General features: G+C 39.3%; 1 protein-coding gene across 1 annotated transcript in view; it reads right to left on the bottom strand.

Annotated features, from left to right (window-relative positions):
- Positions 1 to 245: 245 nt before the first annotated feature.
- HAPLN1 (hyaluronan and proteoglycan link protein 1) overlaps positions 246 to 17,830 on the bottom strand; it is a 74,454-nt gene continuing 56,869 nt past the window's right edge. The window contains exons 3-5 of the mRNA XM_045887062.2: positions 12,317 to 12,688; positions 4,090 to 4,392; positions 246 to 2,078 (exon numbers count right to left, since the gene is read on the bottom strand). Of these exons, the coding sequence (XP_045743018.1) occupies positions 1,789 to 2,078; positions 4,090 to 4,392; positions 12,317 to 12,688 (965 nt within the window). The 3' untranslated portion in view covers positions 246 to 1,788. The remainder of the gene's footprint in view (positions 2,079 to 4,089; positions 4,393 to 12,316; positions 12,689 to 17,830) is intronic.

The following is a 17,830-nucleotide window of genomic DNA, read 5'->3' on the forward strand; positions in this document are numbered from 1 at the left end:
ATGTACATGCATACATTGTCCTCTTTTAATATTAATGCATCTGAAATTTCCCAGATATGCTTCGATAAAAGAAATGATCTGCTTTTATTTACAATATTTTCTCTAGATAATGTATGGATATAATTATGGTTTCATGGGCTTCCAATTGTTCTTATACCTTCCACACATGTAACTCTATATCTATAGAGTAAATTTATTAGAATTATTACAGAGCTTTCAATGCAACCACAATCAATTCAGGAAACAGATTTATTTACTCATGTTCATGGGAGGAAAATCTACATAAAAACATTGATGAAAGCATACCAGCTATGTCATACTTGGATTCTTATATTAAAGCCCATTTATTAGAATTCATTGTAAAACAATGGGAAACCATGAAATGTAATTTGAATACAAATATTGGTCCCTGCAGGGTCTCAACAGTCATAAAAATATAGGAAAACAGAACTTTATTTAATATTGGAGCTGCTAATGTCTAAAGTTGTTTTTCTGAAGCTGGCTTTACCCTTTCATTTAAAGCCCTGAAGATTTTAGTGTAAACTCTTTGATGGGAGCTTCTGCATTTCATTTAAGCCTAATGATGACCGGCAAGGAAAGTGACATCATTGACCGCATTTTCTATATGGAGGGAGGTTTAGAACGACTTTGTTCACTCATTTGCCCTCACACAGGCACCAGTTGGGCTTTCTAGTAGATATACAAAGAAGAGTAATGGGAATTTTGAAAGTTGGGTCTGTATTTCTTGGTTAGGCAAGTGTATAGTTATCCATTCCTTTTGTGATTTAAATTTTTTTCATGGAAGGTAAATAAGAAGGAAATATTAAATAGTTTAAAGTTATTTTTATAGGACAATATATTTCATAGGCTAACATAAAATCAAGCTGCTAAATTTTACAATTTTTCTGTCCAGCAGTTTATCTATATAACTGCCCTGAGTAGATGCTAATGCTGCTTAGCAGACGGCCCTTAGAATTTAAATATAACTCAGTAAAGCTACTCAAAAGATTTAACGATTCTTCTCAGGTATGTGTCATTTCAATTAAAAGAAGATTGGAGTCTCTCATTGGTTAAATATTATCTGCGTATTCACGTTTCATACTTCATATAAATGGGGTTATTAAGGAGTTTTAACTGTGCTTGTTACTATGCATTGGAGTCCATATGAATTTATTTATTTATTTTTGGTCAAAAAGGCAGGATTTTAAAGACTAAAACGTTCTGTTTATTGGAGTCTTGAAATAATACCTTTTAGAAAAGTGTAGATTGTTCCCTTGTGAAACTGAGTTTCGTGCAACCTCTCAGAATCTCAGTTTATGTAAAGAAGCCTGTATTTCAAATCCGTTGCTCTAATTTGTAGATTGTAGTGCATTTCAAAATTGTACAAATGTGTAAAATTTGTGCTTGTGGAAACTGCTGCTCTGAGTAGCTGTACTTTCCTTAATTTAATCCTCGCAATCCTCAAGCTATTGCATGCCCCGTTCATGAAAGGATACTTCACTGGGAACAATGTAGCCTAAACAATTGGGCTCTAAAACCTCCTTATCTAGCGCTTCCCTTAAAATTATATTAATTTATAATATATATTGAATGATAGCTTTACAAAAACAAATTCATGAATTGGTCTTTATGAAAATGACTCTTTCCAGTAAGTAAAAAAGGGTTATCACAGTTTTGGTAACTTGCATGAGTTCGTGTTGAAAAAAAACGAAAAACAAACAAAAAACACAAAAAACCCCTTTCACATGTTCTTAATGACTTTAAAACTGATGTGCTCTAGGGGCACGCTCAGTTGTATGCTCTGAAGCAGTAGACACCGTACAGCTTATGCTTTTTATCTGGGAACCCCACGAAGCGCACGGCAGCCTCGGTGGGACTGCAGCGTCTCCTCGGCCTCGAGATGGGGTAGCGGACACTGCCATCCGCCAGCCAGCCCGCATCGCAGCGGTCGTATCCTAGAAGTTTCCAGGCGGCGAAGATCTGGCCCACTTTTGCGATCTGAGCACCATCGTTGAGACAAGCCTGCACCGCTTCGTCGTAGGTCAGCTTGGTGGGATGGATCAGGTAGTAAAACCGGCCTGTGGAGAGAAGCAGAGAGAGTCAGGGGGCCTGTCTGCCCCTGAGCAGCCCAGAGATGGAAGGAGCCCAAACGGAAGTGTTTCTCAGGGAAGGGGGAGATGCAGTGTCTGTCAAGTTCGGGGAACATAGGGTTGTCAGTTAAACCTAGCGCCCCTCGGTCATTCTCCCATTTTCCTTGCCCCTTAGTATGTGTTCAGACATGCCCTTTTATAGCTTTGAAACCGAGAAGGGAAATGACAGATGCGGTTTCTGTTAGCTAATTAGTGACTAAAAGGGCCCTTCTGTAGTACCAGAGAAGACAGAATTCCATGTTAAAAGCAAGAGCTATTTAAATTCTAGCTGTAGCAAGACTGAACCCTAGCACAAGTTTCTGGAGAGGCAAAATTTGAATGTGAAAAGATCAAAAAACATTCCTGACATAAAAGTCCATTTAAAAAAAATCAAAAGCCCTCAAGTCCTTTTCATTACAGGTATCAATAAGACATTATTCTGATTCAAAGACTACAGTATGAAAATGCAAAAAATACAGGAAGTCACTTGCCATAAGTAATGCAGACCCAGAATGTGAACCCAGTCTGTTCAGTTACTAGCAAAGGGGATGAATTTATTTATTCAGTGGGAGCCCTGACACCTAACCATTTCTTGATTGCACAAGAAAGAGCAAATGAGTCTTAACCACTCACTGAATAAAGTTAATTCCTGACATACCTTCCATGTATATTAAAGATGCAGACAGTGTATAAAGTATGGCATCAACTGGCTGAAGTGCTCTGAAGATTTCCTCAGACTTGAGTCTCAGGTAGACTATCATCAGACTCTCTTACCTGATTACACATTGTAATGGGATGTCTCCTCGCCCTCCATTACATATAGTATAATGACTGAAGTATAAGTTAATGCTGGCCAGTTCTTTCTGGCAAGACTAAGACAATGTGATTTGGAGGATCGGTAGAGGCCACTGGGAACATGAGTTAGAAGGTTGGCTCTATCGTCCATACCAGAGGTCCACAAACTACAGCACAGGGGTCCCCAGAAGTTTTGTTAAAACACAGCCGTAGCCATCCGTTTAATACAGTCTGTGGCTGTTTTGCATTACAACATACAGAGCTGCATTGAGTAGTTGCGACAGAGACCGCGTGGCCCACAAAGCCAAAGACACTTATCATCTGGCCCTTTACAGAAAGTTGGTTCATCCCTGATCCCTTGCTATTTTTCCCAAAGCATGTCGCCAGGGGAGTGAAATAAAAAATGATGGGGCCGGGGTTTGCTTTGTGGGCGTGTGACCTGGGCAGTTGCACAGGGCCCCGCGTGTGTTGAATGTGCCACTGTCACCATCTTAAAATTCATAGTTTTTGGACAAGGAACTCATGTTTTCATCCTGCACTGGGCCCCACAAGTTGTGTGGCTGGTTCTGGTTGGGGCAAGACAGGGTTGGGAGTTACACTGAAGGCAACAGATCAGTCGTCAACATGGAGGCAACCTGGATCTCTTTTCTTCTGCTTCCATCTCCGGTGTTATTGCTACTTATTTATTTATTTTTTTTTTGCAAAGTTGTCTTTACTACTCTGAGCTTTCTCTTTATTTGAGTTTTGCTGATCAGCTATGAACATAATCGACTTTGTAATTTAGAGAAGGAGAGCGTGACATAGAGACTACTCTCACTTCCATTAAGAGATCTGTATCCCAGGGCACGCATCTCTATCACACACAGCGGCAGCATCATCTTCGTCAATAAGAAACAGACCCCATAGAATATCTCAGTTTAAACTATTTTCTAACTATAATCGGATGCAATAACACCTAGGAATAGTGGAAATACGCACTTTTGCTCACGTGGGTATTTTTGAAACTTATGACGTTAAAGAACATTGCTTCTTCTCAAACTAAGGGCGATACATCAAAGCCGTGTCCTTTTCTTTTTTAAGTAGATAAGATTAAAAACGGAGTGTGGTGTTACAGCACGTATTGGTCCCCAGGACAGGAAAGAAGGCGGTACCGTTAACAGCTTACCATTGAAGTTAGATGTAAAACAGAAAACATCGTATCTGCTTTTGTCTTTATCCCAAAACCCGTAGTTCCTGACACCGGGCACCGTGTTCTGGCCTCCGCAAGGCTCTCTGGGCTTTGTGATGGGATACTGCACAGACCCGTCACTGAGCCAGCCGGCATTGCACCAGTCCAGCCCGCCCCGCCAGGCATTGTAGAGCTGGTCGAAGGAGGCAATCACAGCATCCTGGTCCAGACAAGCCTGCTGTGCCTCGTGGAAGTTGAGATTGTAGCGCCCCAGTCGTGGAAAGTAAGGGAATACCACACCTGTGCAAAGGAGAGACCGAGGGATTAGTGGTACAGAAAGTACCAACTGTGAGCAAATGTTGCTTGACTGGTGAAAACAGAATCTCCAGCAGAAGAAGTTGCAGGTTCTGGTCAACTTGCAGTGGTTTCTTGTGGTCCCTTTCCCCTACAAACAGCCTCTGGGCTCTGAGCATCTCACAGTGAGATAGGCGGTTTGATGACTTCAGTGATTTACCTTTTCGCTAAGAGTTCAATACAAGCCTTAAAATTCTCCTTTCTGGAATGATTCACCCATAGATTATCTTTTTCAAATAGCCTCCTTGAGAATTTACCTTCTGCTACTTCTGTTAATAACCTTAAAATGGATTACTACTGAGTCCTTTTCAGCTAGGAAAAAGTCAATATTGAATACTAATAGTGGTAGAGGATGTAGAAACAGTGCTCAGAGAGAAGGTATTTATCAGGATTCTCCATGTTTTTTCTTAGTAGTTATTCTTATATAATTAGTAATTAGCTTAGGATAGCCTTCATTTTTTATCTGTTTTTTAAAAGACTTTATTTATTTATTTAGAGAGACAGTACCATGGGTGGGGGAGCAAAAGGAGAGGGGGAGAGAGAATCTCAAGCAGACTCCATGGTGCAGAGCATAGTGCAGACTCAGGGCTTGATCCCAAGACCCTGAGATCATGACTTGAGCCAAAATTAAGAGTTGGATGCTTAACCAACTGAGCCACATAGGTGCCCCACTTAGGATAGCCTTTTAAATGTATAAACAAATATGGTAACAAATGATTCAAATGTAGATACATATTTTCTTTTACATATGCTCCTAAAAACTTACTTGTCTAAGTAACTTTCACTTAGGAGGTTTCTTTTTTTTTTTTTTTTTTAAAGATTTTATTTATTCATTTTGACAGAGAGAGAGAGAGAGAGAGACAGCGAGAGAGGGAACACAAGCAGGGGGAGTGGGAGAGGGAGAAGCAGGCTTCCTGCGGAGCAGAGAGCCCGATGCGGGGCTCGATCCCAGGACCCTGGGATCATGACCTGAGCCGAAGGCAGGCGCTTAATGACTGAGCCACCCAGGTGCCCCCACTTAGGAGGTTTCTTACTTGGAGAAACTCCAAAGTGAGTTTACATATCTAACAGAAACCTAATTAAGCAGCCTTATTTCATATTAATAAGCCAGTTCTTTACAGTGGGGGCATACCTCACTCCATATTCCATTAAGGGTATCCTGGCTCTGTTATCCATTTCAACTTTTAAGGGTAGCCCTTAATCTTATTTTTTTTCTGTCCTTGAACAGCACAAACAAAATGAGAGCTTTCATTTAAAAATAATTCTTCAGCTTCCATATTCATATGTTGCCAATTGAAACCAGCTTTTAAAAACATTTTTATTACAAAAAAAAAAAAAACCTTCCCAAAGCTTGTCCTATACAAGGTGGATACAGCATAAACATCAGTTGAGTTAATGCCAAAGAATTAAGTTAACTATTTGGGCAAAAACCCTTAACAAATGTGAACAGTGTGACTTGGCACTTGACTTTGCCTGGGAAGATGCAATGGCTTCCCCAAAGCGTTCTTTTTGGTCAAATAATCACTGGAGGTGACTGAGCCACCTCCTGACTTTTGGGCGCATTTTCTTGAACCACTAAGAATTACATCAACAGAAAGCAAACTTGTATCATTTGCTGGACTTTCAGAAGGACCCCTGCATCAAAATGTCTCCCCGTAAAAGACAATTAATTCAGAGTGGTTAGTCAAGGCCTTGCCTTGGATTTTTGGTTATAATTAGAAATAATTAATACTTTAGCTTGTGGAATATAAACAGTTGTCCCACTGACACAGTAATTTGGTGGGTTATATCGCAAGTGCTGTTTTATGAGACCGCAGACCCTATTCAAGATGAATGGACAATTCACTCATCGTGTAACCAGGACACAGGAAATGTTTTCTTTTATAAATTGTCCTGGAAGACTCTACCAGAAGAAATTTCAATAGCCTAAATCAAGTCGTGTTCCCCCAAGGCCTCCGCAGGACACGTTTGTCCCTCTGGGGTAGTCCAGCTGGCACGGTTCCGTAAGAGGCAGGGATCCAGGAAGGCTTCCTGATCTCATCCTGCCTTCTCAGGTTCTTGGCTGAAGGATCTGTAAGCTGAATCAGTGCCACAAGGAAGGAGGAAAAGACTCTCTCAGTTGCCACTGCCCCCTGCAGTGATGGGGGTGGAGGGGAGCCTGAGATGGTTCTATCTAAGAAGAGCTATTTCCAGGCATCCAGCTAAGAACCCAGTTAGCACTGGGAAGGAACTGCTATAGCTCTCCCTGTCCCCTCGTGCCTTTCATCCTCTTTCCTCAGAACCCCAGCAATGCCAATGAAAATAAAAATATTTAATTTATCCAATTGAGATTTCCTTGGCAGCTAGACCCTAAGTGAGAGAAAAATCTCAAAGTGTTTCAGTCTGGAGAGAGAAACCATTTGGGTTGGATTCCGTTTCCCAAATGTCTCAAGAAGGGAACAGTGGAGACTGCAGGATATTTTAATTTACAATGATTTTCAAGACCTAGACAGCCTTTCTGGTTTGAACTCACTGTGGTGTTATTTGGTGGACTCTCATGGGCATTAGGAAAAAATTTTCTTGAGTAGTTGGTTCTTGATTAACCATTGAATGTTACTGAACCATGATTGATTCAGTTCCAAATTCAGTGTAATGTATTTTTAAGTTCCTTTCAAATTTAACATATTTTCATGCAAACATTTCTTAAAGTCACAGTGAAACCCAGTACTGAAACTTCATTATTTTTCAATTGTAGAAATAAATGGTCAACTTATCATTATATTAATTCAAAATATTTACTTGAATTTTAATTAATGTTTGATGATTATGGAAAGAATACATCCCAAGTAAATCGAGGTCATTTTCTGTGTCTCAGCCAAAGTTGTAAAAGTTTCACTGTATTGTGCACATTTGGTGCACAGATTTCAATAATCAGATGTTTCTTACAAGCAGGGGCATTTCTGGAACTGCATGTTTGTTAGTATTTTATTTATTTACTTATTTTACTTTCAGCGAGTTAAGATTTCAACATCTAAGACTATAATCGCAGAAACCTGTCTCAGTGGAAAAACGTGCACTTCCTGCAGCTGAATTATGGAGCGGATGTTTATTGCTTTCATCCAGTATTACAAAAATACAAGTTAAACTTCCATCGGTGAAAACGAAGGACATGTGATTATTTTCCAAGTATGATTATTTTATACTCCTATGTCAAAATGTAATCAAAAGTTGTTTCTTTTCCCATGAAGAGCTGGTATGCATCACGACAAAGGGAATTAATAAGGATGATCTATTGTATGGAAAAGAATGTGAGTAGTTTAGTCAGTAGAAATATGTTTTGAAAACACGCTCTTTAATATTTATAATTGCACAGTCAGTTCATCCTAGTTGTTGGCAAATATCAATTTGTTAGACATCTAAAAGATGTCCATACCGTAGCCCATGTAAAGCTAACGTAAATTTCAGGAACTTGAGTAATAGAAAGACAGACACCATGGAGTATAATTTTACCTTCTTCAGTGCCCCTTCTATTGCCTATCAGTGCTATACACATATCTGATTTTTTTTCTATTTCTAAAACCTCTCAGACTATATTTTTGTGTATCTAGCCCCATTTTCACCAGCAGAAAACCAGTACAATGGGAGATTGGAAAAAAAGTATCACGTTTTTCATATCCTTATTTATTTGTTAATTGCTGGAATGAATTCTGTAGACCAAGCTACTCATTAATTTCCAGTGACCTGAATCTCTTCGTTATAGTCACATAAGGCTAGTCTTGTTGGGTGTTGTTTCTAGCAGTGTGGGTAATTGGTAGTAATCAGAGGGTGTTACCCTATCGGAGATTCTATATGAAAAAATTGTTTCTGCAGCTAACTCCAACTCAGTCTTTCAAAAAATCTTACAATTTTTTTTATCAGTATGATTCAAAAAAAAAAAAAGAAACAATTCTTAAGTCACAGCTAAGAGTAAGGCACTGTGCTGGGTGCTCTAGAATACAGGTTTGGGGTGTGGCCTGTTCCTTCAAAGGGCCCATAATTTGATATGCAAACTATACATATATATGTATATATATATATATATATTAGTTTGAATCCAAGACAGAATAAATCTTGTACTATAAATACAAACCATATAATTTGGACATCTTAAAGAAGAATGATTTTTTTCCTAATTGGAAAAATTCTTTGGAGAACATAGCATTTAGCATGTTATTAAAGGACCAATATAATTTAAAACATTGTACAAGTACAGCTGAAAAACCATCATCATGACATTTAAAATGATATGCTTCCCTGGCCTTATTTATGTACATTAGAAGATTGACAAGGAGTTTGAGTGAAACTTGCCTGATGGTCACATGTAAGAATGTAACTGATAATGAAAAAAAGTAAAAAACTGGGTTGAAGGTATTAAGGGATAACCACAAAATCTCTTTTGCCACATAGCCCTTAAACTCTTAGGTATATAATCACTGCACCTTGCTCATCTGTCTCAGACTATGTGGAAATTACCAAGTCACTTTCAATGTTTATCCTCAGGTTAGCAACCAAGCTTCTTCAAATGCTATTCTACAGTGACTATCTTAAATTTTTTTTTTTGCAATTTCATTTAAAAATGAGTCCTTATCTCATATTGCAGCATATGTAGAGAAAATAATAGGCTGAGTTTTTCTTGAACATTATTCAGTGCAATTGGGATTATATAAAGCAAGATAAAATAAGGTGTCTTTATCATGATAACTTTTGAGCTGGACAATGGTATACGGGGATTCAGTATATGAGTCTATTTTTCCAAATGCTTGAAATTGGCTATGATAACAATTTTTATCTTATCCTATTGCCAAGCTGAGAGCCTTAAACCAGTCCATGTGGATGCAGACTCTCTATGGCATCTGTTGTTCACATTTTTTCCCTTTGAGAAATTTCTCTCAACCCCACGATGTCCTGTCTCTTGCTTTTTCATGCCCTCTACCTTTGGAAGGACCAGGTTTACCTTCCGTGGCCCCAATCAAGTGTTCCTTCCTTTGCGGGCCTTTCCATAGCCTCTCCATGGTGTGCATGCTTTTTTTGTGTATTCGAAAGTTTTAACCCGTTGTATCCAACATTCAATCACTTGTAAGCTCTTTGCTGAGTACTAACTTTGTTCTTGGCCCCTGACTGCCTTCGAGTAGATTGTAGTTAACGGGTGGAGAAGGCAAGTTGGCAAACCTTTACAAAACAAAGTGTGATGAGAGCTATAATGGAAATCTCTGTAAGGGGCTTGGAGAGCATCACAGCTGTGGAGCGGAACTCAGATCTTACTCTTTGAAGATTTGTATTTTATTCAGTTGTTCAGAAACGGATTTGTGTGTATAGTGCTACATGTTAAAATGTTAGCTATTTCAAGGCAGGCCCTCTGGCTAATGGCTGCTTCTACACTTTCTGCAGCACAGAAGAAAGACGGAAATGCACGACCTGCAGGGAGGGGAATGGAAGCGCTACCATGAGCGCACCAGTTAATGCCGTGTGACCAAAAGACAGCCTGTAGGTTGTCACCCAAGTCCCTGTGGGGCCGTTAAGAATCCCCTGCAGCTGGTGGCTGCCCTTCTGCCTGTTCGAGGTCTCTGGTCTTCTCTCCACCGGAGAATCCTTCCCGTGAGCCCCCAGATCACAGTGGATAAAAGCGTAGGCTTCTTCCAGTGTCCTTGGTATCAGATTCCAGTTCTAGCTCTTACTACTGGCCATGTTGCCTTAGAAAAGAAGTCCTCCCTGAGTCTCATCTGTCGGGGGCGGGGGGGGGAGGTTCCTGAAAGTGAGCCAAGCACAGCGCATGGGATTATAGCAACTGCTTTGTACCCGCTTACTTTATAACCAAATTCTACCTCATTTACTTTATTTATTGTATCTGAAGTGTAGTTGACCTACAAGATAATAATTTCTGCCTTATTTTAAGATTCTTACTCTTGAAAGTATATTAGAATCTTTAGTAGCCTGTCAGACTATTGAATGAAAAAAACCAAGATTTGGAAATCTTCACATCTCCTGGCACTGAAACAGTACTTATAAAAATATTTATCAGTTCAATTGGTTTCTTGGACACATTTCCTTGGCTCATATGCTAATGGGTTATATGGTAGGGAAGTGTACCAATAGCATGGAAAGCGTGGTGATTTGGGATGGTGAAGGGCCTAGGCAGGAAAAAAATTACTCTTTATAGTTTCTCTTCAACACCTCTAATTATATCTGGAATGCAGTTTGACCTTGGAGTGCATCATCCTCTGACACATTGTAAATCTCCTTTTTAAACAAAGGTATAGCAGGCTCCATGCTTAAAGCTATTAGCAAGCAGGTATCCAGGTGGAATATGGAAGTATTTTTATATTCGTTGTATTTATTTTTATGGTTCCCTTCTATTTCTGGCAAGTCCTACTGCTTTCTATTCACTTAAAATTTCATTTTAAAATAAATGTAGGGAGACAGTAAATATGGCAGGTGAATTACTTAGGTTTAGGAAATACATGGTATATAAACAGAACTTTAGATGAAAAAGTAACTGAACAGGTAATATCATTCAACCTGTTATTCATAGTTGAGGAAGCCAGGTATAAGGATTAAATAACTTGCACCAGTTACAAAACTCATACTGGTAGAGTTGGTACTAACATAAAAGTCTTGGTTGGTACTACTAGCTTGAGGGTCTGTCCACTGCCTGATGCCCCTTCAATCAGGAAAATCGGCTGTCATTAATATTTGATAATTAACTGTTTTCTCTAAGGCCATCACTTCTTTCATCTTGAATAATGCCAATGTTTATGGATATTCACGTGACTCAATAAAAACTGAAAGTACAAGGTGGTATGTAATCAGGAGCCAAGAACTACAACTAAGAGAGACAAAAGAAAAAAGGAGAGACAGGAGAAGGTCACAAAAATGTATTTTATGACATCGTGCAATTTATTAGATACATAAAGCTAATAAGTCTCCATACGTGTGATGGGATTCTGTGGGATTCAGAAGGTCAACTCTTCAGTGATACTCCAGTGGACCAAACAGAGTCTTTCCCAAAGGCACAAATCTGTCCTAGGATGTGAAAGGAGCGTCTAGCAAACACACACCTATAGTTTATGTGCATAAGGAAGGAAAGTATTCTATCAATGTAGCCAAAAAAATTCATCCTTCAGTGTAGAGAAACACTGAAATTCGTGAACATAAGATGTTTTGAGATGCGTGAGAAACAGAGAAGAGTTTCCCTCTTGGTGGGGCATATAGAGGGTGGGCTTTGGGCAGCGAGCACACTTTATTGTTTAGCATTCTCTACATTTTAGTTTTTGGACCTACTGAGTAGATTACATACTTAAAAAATAATTCTCCCAGAATGCCTATATTGTTTGGTATTTGGTGTCTAAAAGACTCTGGAGCATTAAAAGAGTTTACTTCTTACTTATTTAAATAAACTTGGAGGGCACTTTTTTGTTAAGATTTCACAGTTACTTTATAGAATACAATTACACGTATTTTAGTTAGCAGATGTCCTTCACAAAAGTTGCCATTATTTTGAAACTGAGATAATTTTAGAAGCATAATAAAAATGCATCCTATCTGAATTTCTCCATAACCATGTCATAAGATTTAAATTTTGAATAGCATAAGGCCATTTCCAAATATTAGTAATTCAGTTCCACTGCACGTTTCTCCTACTTGCAAATAGCTTCAATTTTGTGTATAACCATTGTGTGTACATTTCAAATATGAAAGCTGGAATCATTGACAGACTGCAAAATACAAAAGAAAAGAAACCCGCTATGCATGGACTTCTGATTTCTCACATCACTATGGTAGCCACTAGACATTACTTGTCGTGAAAAATGATTAATTATCATTTCCAAGTTTAAAATGATTTATAGATACCTACCTTGTAAATCTAATGCTACCACAGCAGTGTCATCTTCCAATCCTTCAATCACCTCACACTTATATTTCCCATAGTCCTCCAGGGTGAGGTCTGCGATCACCAGAGAAGCATCGTTATCACTGCCTCCCTTCAGAAACGCTCTACCCTGGTAGCCTCCATAGGCTTTCTTGTGATATCCCATGGAAACAAAAACGTCCACTTCCTTGAGGTAATCTGAAGTTAGCTTGGTCCACTTAATTCGGATCTTGTGGGTTCCTGAGCCAAATGCTGTAGGGTCTCGGTAAAATTTACATGGCAGTGTAACATTGCCACCTCTGTATGAGAACACCCTGGCTTGTTCTGCTTCCACGAGTAGACGGGGGCCATTTTCTGCTATAATTAAAAAAGAAGAAGAAGAAGAACCATTAATATGCTTTTAGGCTTTTTTTTTTAATAAAATGAAATATGCTACCTATACAGGGTATCTGACAAAGAGTAGCATTGGGTGATAAGCTTCTCTGCATTCTTGTACAGTAATATTTTTTGAACCACATAGAAAGGTAACCTCTAATACCTAGAGGGCACCTACAAGGTAGTCATGTCTTGTAAACCACTGATAAAAAGAAGGATGTTGGGCGCCTGGGTGGCTCAGTTGGTTAAGCGACTGCCTTCGGCTCAGGTCATGATCCTGGAGTCCCAGGATCGAGTCCCGCATCGGGCTCCCTGCTCGGCAGGGAGTCTGCTTCGTCCTCTGACCCTATCCCCTCTCATGTGTTCTCTCTCTCTCATTTTCTCTCAAATAAATAAAATCTTTAAAAAAAAAAAAAAGAAGGATGTTAATTACAATAACTGAAGATTACTGAATATAAAACTCCACAGTCATCAAAGTTTGATAACTTAACAACAAATTCTGTTTTATCCTACATTTAAATATCAAAAATGTGGAATCAAGACCAAGTGAAATGACATAGGTTATGATGAATTTCATCAATACAAACCAAAAAATTTCAAGGTAGGCAAATTTCTCTTCCCACTTGAGCTTTCTAATACGATAAATCTCTATTTTATTTACAGCAAAATTATAAAGCAACATGATCAATTTTCATCCTATTCTGGCCAAAGAACTTAGAGTATCCTCACATTTGTGGTTTCAATTCAAATATACACTTGTGATATGTCATTCTGGAGCAATTCAAGCAGTATGTATGTATTTTATTTTCACACAAAGAGTAGACATCAGAAAGGTATTTTTAGCCAATGCTTAAAAAAAACCAAAACAACAGGGCGCCTGGGTGGCACAGATGGTTAAGCGTCTGCCTTCGGCTCAGGTCATGATCCCAGGGTCCTGGGATCGAGTCCCACATCAGGCTCCCTGCTCCTTGGGAGCCTGCTTCTCCCTCTGCCTCTCTCTCTCTCTCTCTCTCTCTGTCTCTCATGAATAAATAAATAAAATCTTAAAAAAAAAACAACAACCAAGAACAACTCCAGGTTTTGAAATATATTCCTCAAAACTTAATTGCTGAAAGTATATCCAAAGTTATATTTATTTCCTGATTAACCACATAATTATTTGTTTCTTTGTTCCCTTAAGTCTCTTTCTACCCCTTCTTGTCTTTGCTTTCCGCTACATCTTGTTTTATAGTCTATCTTCTCGCTCCCACCTTTCTCTTCCTTGCCCTTTCGTTTCCCTCCTCCCTCCTCCAAGAATGAGCTAGCTTTCCAGAGAGCACTGCAATAGTCCAATCCTGCCAAGTCAGCGGGGCTGCCGTTCTCCAGGGAGCCAGCTCTACTTGTCACATCTTAGCTTTCTCTGGGGTTTCCCCTGGTTAGCTTACTGTGCTTTTGACCTTGACAGGGTCTCCTGGGGATGTGCAAGATTTGAAAATGAGAAAGCAATATAAAAACTCCCGGACACAGACACATCTTCGCATCTACACACAGCTTTCGAAGCTTGCCAAAAGCTGCCTTTCATGAAGCCCTGCAGCCCTTCCTGCATGGGGCAGGTAGGAACTGAGTGAATCTTGGCCGTGAATCATTTAGGATACACAGCTCAGGAAGAGCTCCGGACAGATCCCATAACTTAACTTAGTTAACGGCGTACACAGAATTCAGATTTTAAAATAAGAAGTGTCCAAAAATAGACAAGTGGTTATATTTTTAACATACGGCAATCAGAATGAGTATTTTAAAATGGCCATATTTCATTTATAAGTCAGCCCCAATCCTCAGAAACTGAAAAGTTTAACAAAGCCATTAATGCCCCCTCTTGGAATAGATAATAAAATAAGAGGATAATGGCTTAATTAAAATGAATCATAAATCCAGCTCATTAGGCATCTCCTTTATATTTTATTCTTTATCTTTTTATTTAGGATCATAGAATCCTAAGGGATGAAAGGTAAATCTCTCCAACTCTACCCTACCTGTTATCTTCCCCCTTCAATATCCCTAATGACTGCATCCACGTGTCCTCTTTCCAGGAGGAGGAAAGTGCTGTAGACTGCTCAGTAATGCTTGAAGGTTGTAGGGAACAGCTTCTACCTCGTACCTGGAAGGACACTTCCAAGGCTTGAGCTGAGACCCGACACAGAGCTTCAGGAGGTTGTGGTTTCATGATTCTCACAAGATTTTTACTTTAAAGTCAAAACTAATGTCCAAATCCACAGGGATAAGGGGTATTATAGTAGTTAGGAACAAGGGTTGCAATGTGACACCTTGTTATAACCTCACCTCCTCAATTTACTAGCTCTGTAGCCTTGAGCAAGTTGTGCAACCTCTAAGCTCCAATTTCTTTATCTGTGAATTAGGGGTAGGAGCATCTATCATATATAGCTGACCTCATAGACACAGAGAGCACTTAGAATCATATCTGATCAAAAGCTGAGCATGCACTCCTGGCTAACTGTTCCTACTGTATAGATCTTCCAGTTTTTCTCAAATATGATACTGCCTGATAACGAGGATAGTTTTGGCATACGTTAACCTTCTACTTTCTTATAAAGCTTTGAATCCTGCGGGGTGAAAAATACATAAAATGCCACCTGTGTTATAAAGGAGATGTAGAAATTATTCGGTGGTTTCACATAATCATAAGGTGTTCCAGAATGAATACAAGGTCTGAGTGTTTCATAAATTAAAGAGTTAAAGCAAAGATCAAAAGTCTTGTACAAGGCACTGGGACTTCTAATTTTTTTTCTGTGGTTTACTGTACCTCATCTTGTAGTATTTTAGTAGTGTAGGCTTCTGGTTTTTTTAGGTGATTTTTTTTTATGAGTAGATGATGACTTACGTGGTATAATATTGAGAATAGAGCAGATACCAAAAATCCACTGATTTCCCACAAAATAACTTTTCTAACAAGCCTGCCAGAATGTATAAAATTCTACCATTCTTATTTGGGGGGGCGGTGGGGGGCGGGGCTGTGGCGTGGAAGTAATCAATGCCAGAAGTGCATGGCTGAAAGCCTAAGAAAGATGTGTAATGTGTAACACATCGAGTGACTGAGCGCCATCAGTGTTCATTAATCTAAACCACCAGCATGGTTTTGAGAACAATGTTTTTTGTTGGTTTGCTTGTTTTTAGAAGATTGACACTGCAGATCATACAACACTGAGTATTTTGGCGAGCGTGGCCTGTTGCAGAACAAAAAAGACATAGGAGGGAGCACTGGTCAGTGAGTCAGGATCTTTGGGTGTTTCACTGACTGGTCTGCCTCATGGAAACATTGACTTTGGAATTTGTGTCAAGCTCCCCATGGCGGGTAGTCATGATGGGGATGAACCAGGAAACACATCAGCTGGAGAGGGGAGAGCACAGGGACAAAGAGCAGAAAAGGGAACTGAGCATGAATGCTGATGACCAACTTTGCACCCGGCTTGCCTAGAGTAAGTCTCAAATCTCATCTCTGGATGCAAAAACTTAAGCAGTTTGAAAGTAATGTTTAAATCAACCTGTTTGATCAATAGGCAGTTGCAAAGCAAATAAAATGCAAAAGATAAAAATACAACTCGATCATCAGAATGAGCACTGCTTGTTTTCCTGTTTTTTTAAACAAAAAATATAAAAGAATAAATAAAACTAGGCAGCATACATATGCTCATTTTGGAAGGACTGGATTTTTTATTTTTTATTTTTTTTACTGTTTTTTTTATTACATTATGTTAATCACCATACATTAATCATTAGTTTTTGTAGTGTTCCATGATTCATTGTTTGCGTATAACACCCAGTGCTCCATGCAGAACGTGCCCTCTTTAATACCCATCACCAGGCTAACCCGTCCCCCCACCCCTCCCCTCTAGAACTCTCAGTTTGTTTCTCAGAGTCCATAGTCTCTCATGGTTTGTCTCCCCCTCCGATTTCCCCCCCTTCATTTTTCCCTTCCTGCTATCTTCTTCTTTTTTTTTTAAATGATTTTTTTTAAAGATTTTATTTATTTATTCATGAGAGACAGGAGAGAGACAGAGGCAGAGGGAGAAGCAGGCTCCCCGCGGAGCAGGGAGCCCGATGCGGGACTTGATCCCAGGACCCCGGGATCATGACCTGAGCCGAAGGCAGACGCTTAACCGACTGAGCCACCCAGGCGTCCCCTTCTTTTTTTTTTAAAGGACTGGATTTTTTAAAAGTTTAATTTGTAAGTCACAGAAATTTCATATTTCTATTAGTGAGTGTCAGTGACCATGACTTGAAAGATTTGATACCCTTCAAAGACCATAGTTGTCTCCAGGGGAAACAGCAGGGCCTCATTATTATTTTACAAATTCTGCTGTGAAATCCAGAGGACATCACTCAATTTCACCAAATTATGAAAGCAACTGCATGACCAAACAACTCATCTTTGTATTGCTGTGTCATTTAGATGAACTCTTTCAGACAATAGGATACAAGTAATTAGCTGCAGAAAAACAATGTAGAAATATGGTATTGGACTATGATCTATTGTTCTTAATTCTTTTAAAAGTATAATCATTTTTTATGGCAGTTCATGGCCAAAGAAATACACGTGATGGAAAAAAGAGAAGGTGTTATGGATTGAAGTTTGTCTTTTTACAGTGAATTGTGGACTGTGCAAAATAACCAGTGTTAGTGTTGGTTACTTTCTCATTGGGGTATGGATGAATTAGGGTCAAGATTTTTGAATTTCCTAAACTAATGTAAAACGCAAAAAAAAGAAAAGTGGGCAATATATTTTAGATGGCTAAACAAGGACATTAAAAATACTCCTCTCCTGGGGCTCCTGGGTGGCTCAGTCATTAAGTGTCTGCCTTCAGCTCGGGTCATGATCCCAGGGTCCTGGGATTGAGCCCCGCATTGGGCTCCCTGCTCAGCGGGAAGCCCGCTTCTCCCTCTCACACTCCCCCTGCTTGTGTTCCCTCTCTCGCTGTGTCTCTCTCTGTCGAATAAATAAATGAAATCTTTAAAAAAAAATACTCCTCTCCTAAGAAAAAAACTCTGCCAACATCATTTGAATTCTTTTTATTGTGGTAAAAATGTACATAACATGAAATTTGCCATTTTAACCATTTTTAAGTGTAG

The sequence above is a fragment of the Mirounga angustirostris genome, unplaced genomic scaffold (genome assembly GCF_029215605.1).
Source record: "Mirounga angustirostris isolate CCGP_5_RB_7025 unplaced genomic scaffold, mMirAng1.0.hap1 SCAF_7, whole genome shotgun sequence".
NCBI classification, from domain to species: domain Eukaryota; kingdom Metazoa; phylum Chordata; class Mammalia; order Carnivora; family Phocidae; genus Mirounga; species Mirounga angustirostris.